The following is an 11,334-nucleotide window of genomic DNA, read 5'->3' on the forward strand; positions in this document are numbered from 1 at the left end:
CTGATGGGCTACAGTCATACTGGGAATGAAGAACACCTGCTGATGGGCTACAGTCATAGTGGGAAACAGTTTGAGCATTTTCTCAGACATTAAATGTGTATTCACTCATTCCTAGAGTGACTTAAGAGAAAACAGGACATGGCTGTGCAAAGACTTGTATGCAGATTTCTATAGTAACTTTGTTAACAGTCCAAAAGTGGGAACTCAAATGTCTATCAAGAAGTGAATGAATAGGAAAACAGGCATTTCCGTACATGGAGTCGCAGTCAGCAATAAAAAAGGATGAACTATCTATAAAGGTATATACTACAACATGGATAAACCTCAGAATAATAACTTGCATAAAAGAATCCACCTCCTCTGTAACCCCAAACAGTACATGTCTTAATCACTGACAGGAAACTGATCTGTTCTGAAAGAAAAAGGACATTGGTGTCCTGGAGATGAAGGAGCTTCCCAGGTGACAGAAATGGTGGTGATCTTATTGATATTAAACTCCATGGACATTAAACTCCATGGTCTGTTGTGTCTTAATTAGGGTTTATTACTTTAAAGAGACACCATGACCACAGCAACTCGTTCTCATCAAGGAAAGCATAATTGAAGCTGGCTTACAGTTCAGATGCTTAGTTCATCATGGCAGGAAGCAAACCAGCAGACGCGGTGCTGGAGAAGGAGCTGAGAGTTCTACGTCTGGATCCACAGACAGCAGGAAGAGAGTGAGACACTGTGCCTGGCTTGGGCTTCTAAAACTTCAAAGCCTACTCCCACTAACACACTTCCTCCAACAAGACCACACCTACTTCAACACTCCAACAAGGCCACATGTCCTAATCCTTTCAAATAACACCACTTCCTATGAGCCTTTGGGGCCATTTTTATGCAAACCACCACATTCCACTCCCTAGCCCCATAGGCTTATAGCCATATGATAATGCAAAATACATTCAGTCCAGCTTCAAAAGTCCCCACAGTCTATCACAGTCTGAGCACTCTAGAGTTCAAAATCTGATACTCCTGACAATCTCTTAATTATAATCTCCTATAAAATGAAAATTAAAAAAGCAGATCACAAATTTCCAACATATAATGGCACAAAATATACATTACCATTCCAAAAGAATGGGAGAGAGCATAATAAGGAAATACTGGACCAAAGCAAGACCCAGATCCAGCTGGGTAAACTCCAAACTCTACATCTCCATGTCTGTTGTCAGTGTGCTCCTCAGATCTACAACCTCTTTCAGCTTCATTGACTGCAACACACTTTACTGCATGGTACTGGAGAAGGAGCCAAGAGTTCTACATCTGGATCAGCAAGCAACAGGATGAGAGAGTGAGCCACTGGGCCTAGCTTCAGCTTCTGAAACCTCAAAGCCTGCCCCCAGTGGCACACCTACTCCAAGAAGGCCACATGCCCTGATCCTTTCATATACTGCGCTCCCTATAAACCTGTGAGGGCCATTTTCATTTAAACTACCACATATGATAAATGCAAGTTTTGTATCAAGTAAACCTCAAAGCTGAAAACACATGCATAGTGTACTCATCTTTAGACATACCAATTTTTGCTAAATGCAAATGAATTAAACACTTTAAAATAAGGTATTAGGAATCTCCCAAAGAGCCATTCAGTGACAGTAAGGGACATGTGGATATCAAGTAACAGACTTCCTGCTTGACTCCTAGATGACCTATCATGCTGTGATATTTTGGGTAACATTTGGGTTACTGGGTTATCCCAAGTAACAGCTGTTTTCCAGATGATCAAGTGTTAGAGGACCCTCAGGGCATGACTGCAGAGACTGCCCTGGTGAAAGCTGCTAACTCTGCTTTCCTTGACTGCAGGTTTCCAGTGTGCACAGTCAACAGATGGACGACCTCTTCGACATCCTCATAAAAAGCGGAGGTAGGTCAGAAGCTGAACACTGGCCCAGGACAGTTCTTCTCTAAAGTGAGGTTGTCTTGGAAACTGAGAAATGGACAGTTCTAAACCTAAGTTAGGTCATTAAAACACGTAACAGAGGAAATGTCTCTGGTTCCACGTCAAAAATTGGCATGATGTCCTGGCCACAGCCATTACCTAGCAAAAAGAAAAGATCATTCACAAACAGCAGAGCTGAGCCAGCTCTAAACTCTACGCAAATCTGCAAAGCATGCCTGTGCTCCAATCTTGCTGCAGGCTGAGAACACTCCGGCTGCCTGGCCTGGGCTCCCTCAGCTGTTCTGTTAGGACTCAGAACACTACACATAAGAAGTCATAAGGGCTGGTACTGTCAAGCTTAATGACCCGGGTTTGATACCCAGGATGCACATGGCAGAAGAGAACTAACCACCACAAGATGTTCTCGGACTTCACACACATGCTGTAGTGGCCTGCACACATAAAGTAATAAAGTGGAGGCATAAATTAAAATAAGTTTACAGTCTGTAAATCATACATTAACCACAGGAAAAGTCCGCCTCAGCTCATATGTCTTTAAAAATAAGCATAGAATCGGTTTTCCAGGAGCTTTTGAGGGTGCTTGTAAGCCAGTGGCAGAGCACTGCAATTCAAATGTGAGGTGTAATCTTTTATCCCTGGCTAGACACGCACACATACGTATACACACACGCACATGTGTGCACAGGCCAGAAGTTAAAATCCTGTAAGGAAAGCAGTCTTCCCTTCTTGCTGTTTCTCTATCTATAATGGAACATCATCTGACCAGAGGCTGACATTCTGGCCAAGACTAGGCTAGTGAAGGACTCTTGCATCTGCATATGGGTCGCATGCTTAAGTGGAAGTCTTTGCTAAGAATAAGTTTTAAGGTTAACGAGTTTTCGAAAGACCAATATAGTTTTTAGCCCAAAGAAGGCTGGAATTTTGTTCTCAGCACCCATGTTGGGCGGCTCTCAAGTGCCTGTGACCCCAGCTCAGGGGATCAGACACCCTCTTCTGGCCTTCTTGGGTACTTGCACACAGGAACACATTAAATATATGAGAATAAAATAAATCATTGATGCTTATTGAGCCATTTGCCTAATGCTCCAAAATTAATATAACTCAGAAAAGAACAAGAATTCAGAGTAGCAGCTGGCCTACCTCACCTTAGGGAGGAGGACAAAAGAGCCAGCGTCAGCCTTGCACCTTAAGGTTTCCTTTGGGAACTTTCTAGACTCTGACACCAAACCTGAGGGAAGTTCAGCGGTAATGACTAAAAACGGTTAGATAGAGCATGGTATTTCTGTTTCTAGGACGTGAGAAGGGGTGAGGAGGTGTCACTAATGTGAAGTGTGATGGCAGCATGTCCGTACTAACACCATCAATTCTTCTGCACAGAGATTTCCTTCCCTGTAAAAGAAGAGCCTTCTCCAATCTCCAAGATGAGGCCAGTGACAGCCAGCATCACTACAATGCCAGTCAACACAGTGGTGTCTCGACCACCACCCCAGGTCCAGATAGCACCGCCTGTTTCCTTGGAGCCGATGAACAGTATATCCACCAGCTTAGAGAACCAGCTAGAAGCCTTCTTGGATGGGACTTTACCCTCGACCAATGACATTGCCCCACTGCAGAGCAGCAGCGAAGACAGAGAGCCATTCTCTCTGATAGAAGATCTCCAGAATGACTTGCTGAGTCACTCCAGCATGCTCTACCACTCCCAGTCTCCCATGGAGACCTCTGAGGCCCAGCTTGTGGCAGGGACTCCCTGTCTGTCTCTCGACCTGTCAGACTCCAACCTGGACAACATGGAGTGGCTGGACATCACCATGCCCACTGCATCCTCCGGGCTCACGCCTCTGAGCGCCACTGCACCAAGCATGTTCTCTGCTGATTTTCTGGACCCACAGGACCTGCCACTCCCATGGGACTAAGGTCACAGGTCACTTGTCTCAGTCGTGAGGTTCCAAAACATGAAAACAATCTTGAAGAGTCAGTGCTTAGAGCTATAGCCATAGCTGCACTGTCTCAATTAAAATATATTGTCATAGAAAAAAACAGGACAGTCATAGCCTGGAAGCCAAGTATGAGAGCACCCATTCATCCAGCAGTGACTGCACAACTTAGAGAGCAAGAGGCCTTGTGAAAGGCCTTAGACAAAGCCAAAGGTCAGGAGCCATCCATAGGGAGTGGCACTAGCGCTCTGGTCATCAGCCACCTTTCAACCTCTGTAGTCACCTCACGACCCTTGAACCACAAGGAGGGGAGAAGCTACTGCACATGTGCTCTCTAGAGTGGCCTGGACTGGGTCCATAGCACGGTCAGAGGTGTTGGAGGCTCCGAGTTCCACTCTGACATCTGTGTGACTGTATGACGTCATAGGTCATTTTTTGAGTTTGGGAATCTCAGTGAACAGCCTCTCACCATAAGCATGTGTCTGCAAAATACTGTCACACGAGAACCCGGTGTCCAGAGTCCAGATGTGTTAGTGCTGTGGTTTTCCCAGTAGCCTCAGGTGGGTGAGCTTGGTTCTCATGTGATGGTAGACATTGGAATATGCCCTGACCTTGTGATCTCTACAGCCTGCAATAGAGTAAAAGGATGGCCGTCCACTGGTCCTGCTTGTTGTAATAACTCAGATAGCTCTAGATTACCTGAGCCACAGTATCTCCATCTTTGAAGACTTGCCAACAGACTCTCAGGTGACCATACCCATCTCAAAGAACCAAAAAAGGCTTCAACATGAAATTCCTTTTTGAGCTACTGAGTTAGAAGAAGGGAACGCGTGGAGTGTGTCAGACTCCCAGACAGTCCACCTTGAGCACAGGTTAGACCCTCCCATCACTAGATTCCCTGGTTTCATGCATAGGCTTGTAACCGGATGCTCTGCCTGCCCTCAGTGTGTTCTCAGGCCTACACCTAAAAACTGGAGCTTTTATTTCTTTTTTCTCTTGATCTATAAAGGAAAAATTATGTTGTCAAGTAATTTAAGAATTTCTAAAATGCCAACTGCCACAGGATTTCCCCAGCTCTTGATCTAGTCATTTAGTTATTGGCTAATTGTAAATAACTGAGCAGAGCACGGGGTTTCTGTTACATAGCAGCTTTATTCCCACCCCTTTACCTGAGCCAGATGGGCCTCCCGCATCAGTGCACAGCCTCTTCCACAGGCACCTCCAGGAAGTGGCCTGGCCCATTGCCTAGACAGAACCAGAATCATCTCTGAGGAGGTTTTGCCCCAAAGTAATCTTAGTTCCAGTTTGTACTTGTTTAATCCCACCCTGTGTCAAAGTGGTCCCTGTTCCCAGCTTTAGCATCTGAGCAGCTCCCCCTCACCTAAAGTTTGGCTTGCTGGTGGCCAGGGACCACTGAGCTCAGAGAGTCCTCTTGTTTAGGAACCGTTCGGTCACTCTCATAGGACATGTGCAGCCAAGTTGGTTCTGCTAGACAGCTGCTTGTGCCCTGGCCCCAGCTGTGGGCCTGGTCAGAAACTTTCCACATGAGAATTTCAGCTCTAGGTCTTGCAGAGTTCTAGTCTTCTTTCTCCAGCTTTGGGTGTCCAGTTAAAGTAGTACCAAGTATCAGTGAGCGTGTGGGAAGCGGCTGAACGTCAGTGCATTTCCTCCTATAGGAAAACTCTGGAATTCTGAGTTGTGAATAGAGACAGCATTCTAGCCCTCAAGTCCCTTGCGTTATTCTTCTAAGTTGGTTTGAAGCCGGCCACAAGAAAGTCATTCTCCAAACACAGTTGAGTACAGAGGAAGCTATCTCGGTGTTCATGTGCCCACCCTGTCCACTAGGGTCCCATTTCTTAAAACACCAAGGGGCCTCCAGCTACCGACTTCACTTGCAGCCAACTCACCCACAACATTCCTTGCCCTACTCTCCTGGTTCAAGCATCTAGTAGGTACGTAAGACACCAGTGACTTGAGAGTGCTTGCTAGGCCTTTCCAGCATGCTCTGGGCCAGAGTGGGCATCTTTCCCATGTGCTCACATAATGCGTCATGACCAAAGACCACTCTACAGAGAAGCCTCCTGACATAGCTCAAGCCCTCAGCGAGTGTGTGGGGAAAGGTATGTGTCTGAAGATGACTTTGTTGTTTAGGACTGATGCAAGAGGACTGCATAGGTAGGGTGGGGCTGCCAACAGGCCTGAGGAGCCCCGGCATCCGTCCGATGGAAGGACAGAACTGGCTCCCGCAGTTACCCTCTAAGCTCCACACGCAGACACCTGCAAACAGGTCAGAGATCCCGTTAGATTCCCACCGTGCATGTACGTGTGTGTGGAGGCTTCTGTTTGTACCACGTTACTAAGGAAATCCCTCCTAGGAGCCTGTAGTGTCCAACCCCAGCCTCACGTTTCCACACAGTCGCAAAGTGCAGTGGCATCAACTTGACTTTGTAAGGTATAGATTTCCCAGCCATTTTACTAGGATGGGATGAGGCATTCTAGAAGGCTGATGTGGCTGGGGGCCTCTTTGGAACCCTCCCAGGGCTGCACCAGTGTTCACCCAGGCATCCTACAGAAGTGAGCACACAGAGATGCCCTGAGTTCATTGAACTTTTCGCTCAAATACCATATGTGTTTGTTACACACAAATATTTTCTGAGACTTCAGTAAAACTTTTTCAAAAGCTCCACAGTTCTCTGACCACATGCTATGCCTTGCTGGTCTGAGTACTCCAAAAAGCCAGGACAGCTCTGCAGAGCCAAGGAAAGGGGCTCTCAGCACACTTGCACCGTCAGCTGACCCAGAGGAGCTGGTGATCAGTGTCCAATTTGTCATCAGAGTGAGCTCAAGCCACCTGAGCCCCATTATCCCAGGCAGGGTTCCCAGCACTTACAGCTGAGGGGGCAGCTGTCCCTCAAGTCAGAGGGCATTCTTTTTACTGCCCTTGAGCAGACCTGGCCCAGATCAGTGGCCAACAAGAGCCCACATCACATCTATACCCTTGGTTGTTCTCATGTAGCCAGGCTCAGAAACTGCTGATGGTAGGAGGCCAGGAACATGGGTACCAGCAGGACTACAGAGAAAGCCAGGAGCATCAGAGCAACCAGGTCAGGCCCAGCAAACTCAAACAGCCTTGCTTGCTTCTGTCCAAAACACCATACAACACTGAGGATATCAGATACACAGGGACCCACTGCCCCCGTGGACAGTTAGCCCCAGGTTACCCTAGCACAGTAACTGGAAGGCCAGGTTTATTAAGAAACAGTGTTCATGCTTACAGAAGGTGCATTTGGATAGCATCCTAAAAGTTCCACTCATTGTAAAAGAGTCAAAACTGGAAAATAGCAGCTCACGTAGTCATTTTGCTCCCTGGTTCAGACTTAAAATCATCTGTTCACTCAGCAGTTCCGGTTTATTTGTCAGGTGACTGACTGTATAGCAACAAGCAGGTCGTTTTTTCATCCGCTAACCCTCCCTATACCTGAGGAGATGTGCCCCTGTGTCTTTCGTGTAAGGCCTGTGATTCAAGAAGCTGCACGTCTCTGAGAAGCTTTGCCCTCCACTGAAGCCCGCTGCTCTGGGGAGTGGGGTATCACAGGCTGGTGACAGCAGCTTAGCATCTTCGGTGCTGTCTGGAAGCCCAGTGACGTGACTACAGCAGCATCAGCCGTGAAACAAAGCTCTATGCCAACATCCAGGAGAAAGCCTGAGAGAGTAGATAGACTTGCTGGAAGATGGCCCAGTTATGTTACCTCACCATCCTACTGTGAGGACCTTGCCCACTAGCAGGAGATGAGGGGTTAAGAAAGGGTTCGTATCTACCGAAAGTACTTGACCTCAAGAAACCAAAAGTAATGCAGAATGCTTAAAGGAACCAAAGGCATCACCAGGTATTTGCCAAAAGCAGCCACTTTTTGTTTTAAAATTGAGACTAATGTGATCTCAAGTCAGTCCCAAAAAGGTATCCATTTACGGTTATAATTTTCAGAGAGATGTAGATATTTCTTTGTTTCCTGTAAAATAGTATAGAGCTGTCATGTTGGTTAAGAATAACATGCTTATGTGGTAGTCATGCAAAGCTGTTTGTTCTGAATTGAGGTCCAGTTCTCTGTTGCTTGCAGTGGACATGCAGGTGTCTCTTTCATCCTCACATAACGTCTTAGCATCTCACTTCCTGAAGAAAATGGGGGAGCACAGTGGGCAGCGCCGTTCTTACTGAAGCACTAGTTTCATGAACAGGAAATCATGGCAATCGGGGGTCCATTTGTGTGTTGCCTTTATGTTGTTTTTAAAAGAAAAACCATGATGCCTTTGTATGTGCTGTTTGCACCCCTGCCTCGATTCGTACTGTGTCTGATGCCATACGTTTGCACATGTACTGTACATAGGCAATGCAGACTGTATTTTTATATGTGTGTGCATTTATCATCAGACCTTTTGTACATAGTGGCAGTATTGTAGCTGATCGGGAAATGTTTGATATCTCAGCGATTTTGCATTTTTGTGTCTCAAATAAAAACCATTTTGATGTACCATGACTTTGTGTGTACAGAAGAACACACTGTGGGACTATGACACGGGGTGGCCTCGGGAGGGACAGGACAGCTCCCAGCCGAACAGCAAGTGGGCCAGTGGTGTGGCGTGTAGACCCTACAGGAAGTAGGCCACCACCTCATGTCTGCACAGTGCACAACAGAAGCTCATAGGATCTCACTGACCAGTATGGGAGGCACTAAAGTATGTGGTCCTTGCTGTGGTATGGACACTGCACTCTACGGTGAGAGCTGGCTCTTCTCTCATGGTGCCAAGAACACCATCAACAAAACTTCTAGACACCCAGAACTGAGCCTTCAGCCAAATCTCAAAAGCAGCTACCTATGTAGAAAGTACTTTCTGACCCATATAAAATGCCCTGCAGTAGGAAGTTGTGGGGAGAGGCATTTCAGCCATGGTTAAGTTGAAGTTAGTTTTATTTTCTTAGTTTAGAAGAAAGCAAAAGGTGATAAGAAAGCATAGCTAATAAAACACATGTGTGACAGTCAGAGGAGCCTGGTCCCCAGCTACAGGAGAAAGTTAAATTGCGAGTTTTCTGTGTACCTTGGGTGCAACGGAGCCACCGACAGACCAGTGATGGAGCTGTCTGTAGTATCCTCGTGTTACAGACAGCTGTGCCTGCCTGTGGAATGGCCCTGCACTGGAGCAGAGGTAAGGAGAAAGAGGCCTGACTCTGCTCTTTCCTTCTCTGCCAGGCAGCAAGCTCAGTGCTCCAGTTGGACTGTGGGAAGGGATCCACCAAGGAAGTACCCAGAAATTTTAGCTGGGTGGGTAGGAGACCACAGGCTCTAGGACGACTAGCCTGAGGCATTAGAACCTCCCACAGATACCTTTGTTTTTTCCTTGGTAGTACTGAGCTTTGCAAAGCTTTTCAAATGTTGGACAAAGTCACTGAGTGTGTGAAGTCCTTGACACCAAAACTCAGTGTTGGCTGCCGATGCGTGATGGCTGTTGCATTCTGGGCACAGAATGGAGAGAAGACTCAGCACGATGCCGGTTCATCTAGTCCCATAATCCCACAGTTTACCATTCTCTCACCCCTCCTTCAGTAGCAGCTGTTGATGCTGCCTTCCGTCCTCCTCCCCACTTCTCTCTGCCTTTCTCTTTCTTCCTAGCTCTGTCTCTGTATGTGTGTCTCTGCCGCCTACCTCTGCTTTTCTCTCCCCCACACCTTTCTTCCTCCTATCCCCCCCCCCCCAGTCACGCATGGTCATGTGTAATCTGATCCTCCTAGGTTTACCTCTCTGCACCAATGTATGGAATACTGGCGGTGCTAGGCAAGCGCTCTACCAGTAGAGCTATATTCCAACCCTTCTTGGTATTTTCAGTCAGGGTGTCACTAAACTGAGCTAACTGCTCCAGAGCTGTATCCAAGGGTGGCCTTGAACTTGCAGTCCTATCTCAACCTCCTGAATATTTGGGGTTTCAGGCCCTGCTCATTCTGCTGGATGCCAATTTTACAATTCATATGACTCAGAAGCGAGTTGTCATGTCCTAGCTTTTCTGTCCATTTGTGTGACAAGAAAATAAGCAAACATGAGAAAATAAATGTCTTGCTGAATTCATCAACTGCTGAAGGCCCCGTTTTGGGTATGTATGTCACAGACCCTTCAATAAGAATCAGTGGACAGTATGATCAGACTGGTTTCATGGAGATCACCAGCCTCTGCCCCCTGAGTGCTGAGATCAAAGGTGTGCACCACCACATCCCGCAGGGAGGAACTTTTAATCAAGGTTGATTACTGAGACTTAATAGGTTTTGTGATGGACCAGCTCTGCCCGGAGCATCGGGACCTATGGGACAGGGTCTCAGGAATAGGTGGAAAGGAGTTGGCAAAGGACAAAAAGACGTAAGACTTAAAGGAATTGTATTTGAATGTATTTTTATTAGGCATGATGTTCATCCTTTGAGCAGAAAAGATTGTTTAATAGCATGTATTGTTTCTTTATGTAGTGCAGATTATGTTTAGAATTATTATATAAGATATATGAGAATAGATTTTGTTAGATGTTTTGGTGTGAGTCTGGTTAGTTATGTTAGACATGGCTTGGCATTAGTTGTTTTGATATAAATTATTATTTAGGCTATGAGTTATGGCATTTTGAGCTAAGGGCAAGTGGTTGTGGTTAACAGTTTAATGTTTTACATAGTTTGTAGGTTTTTATATTTTGTAATTTATGTAGAAGAACTTTTTTATATGTTTAAATTTTTAAATTTTTTTTTAAAATCAATCTTAAGAAGTTATAGGCTGCCTGTTCACCTGCAAGCTCAGCAGAATCCTGGAACTCAGCCTGCTCCAATATTGAGGGGAGCTAAGACGTGAGTCAGTGGCCACAGGGCCGGACAGCTGCACACCCCATTCTCTGGGACCTCCCCAGTGTGACAAAACCCAAGGGCCCCTCCCCAACTCCCTCAGCTTTTCTAGCCAGCCAGAAGGGAGTGTTCCTGCTTTTTCTGTGGCTGGGCTATCCCCCAGTGTCTTATCGGATCACCATGGAGTAAAGTTAGAATTTTTTAACAACAATACCACCCCCAGAAAGACTACAAATTCATGGAAACTGAACAGTCAACTACTGAACCACCCCTGGGTAAAGGAAGAAATAAAGAAATTAAAGTCTTCCTTGAACTTAATGAAAATGAATTAACAACCTATGGGACACTGTGAAAGCAGTGTTAAGAAATTTCATAACACTAAGTGCCCACATAAAGTAAACAGAGAAAGCTCTCATTAGCAACTTAACAGCACACCTGAAAGCTCTAGAAAAAAAGAACCGACTCACTCAGGAGGAGTAGAAGACTGGAAATAATCAAACTGAGGGCTGAAATCAACAAAATAGAAACACAGAAAACAATACAAAGAATCAATGAAAAGAGGAAAGCTCATAGCACTAAGTGCCCACATA

At 46.0% G+C, this 11,334-nt stretch overlaps 1 protein-coding gene across 3 annotated transcripts in view; it reads left to right on the top strand.

The window, feature by feature from the left end:
* Nucleotides 1-8,412, top strand: part of Mrtfb (myocardin related transcription factor B) — a 115,933-nt gene extending 107,521 nt beyond the window's left edge. For all 3 annotated transcript variants that reach the window (XM_005350338.3, XM_013347478.2, XM_005350339.3), the window contains 2 exons: nucleotides 1,849-1,909; nucleotides 3,323-8,412. In XM_005350338.3, coding sequence (XP_005350395.1) covers nucleotides 1,849-1,909; nucleotides 3,323-3,858 — 597 coding nt within the window. In that variant the 3' untranslated portion in view covers nucleotides 3,859-8,412. The remainder of the gene's footprint in view (nucleotides 1-1,848; nucleotides 1,910-3,322) is intronic.
* Nucleotides 8,413-11,334: the final 2,922 nt, after the last annotated feature.

The sequence above is a fragment of the Microtus ochrogaster genome, chromosome 7 (assembly GCF_000317375.1).
Source record: "Microtus ochrogaster isolate Prairie Vole_2 chromosome 7, MicOch1.0, whole genome shotgun sequence".
NCBI classification, from domain to species: Eukaryota; Metazoa; Chordata; class Mammalia; order Rodentia; family Cricetidae; genus Microtus; species Microtus ochrogaster.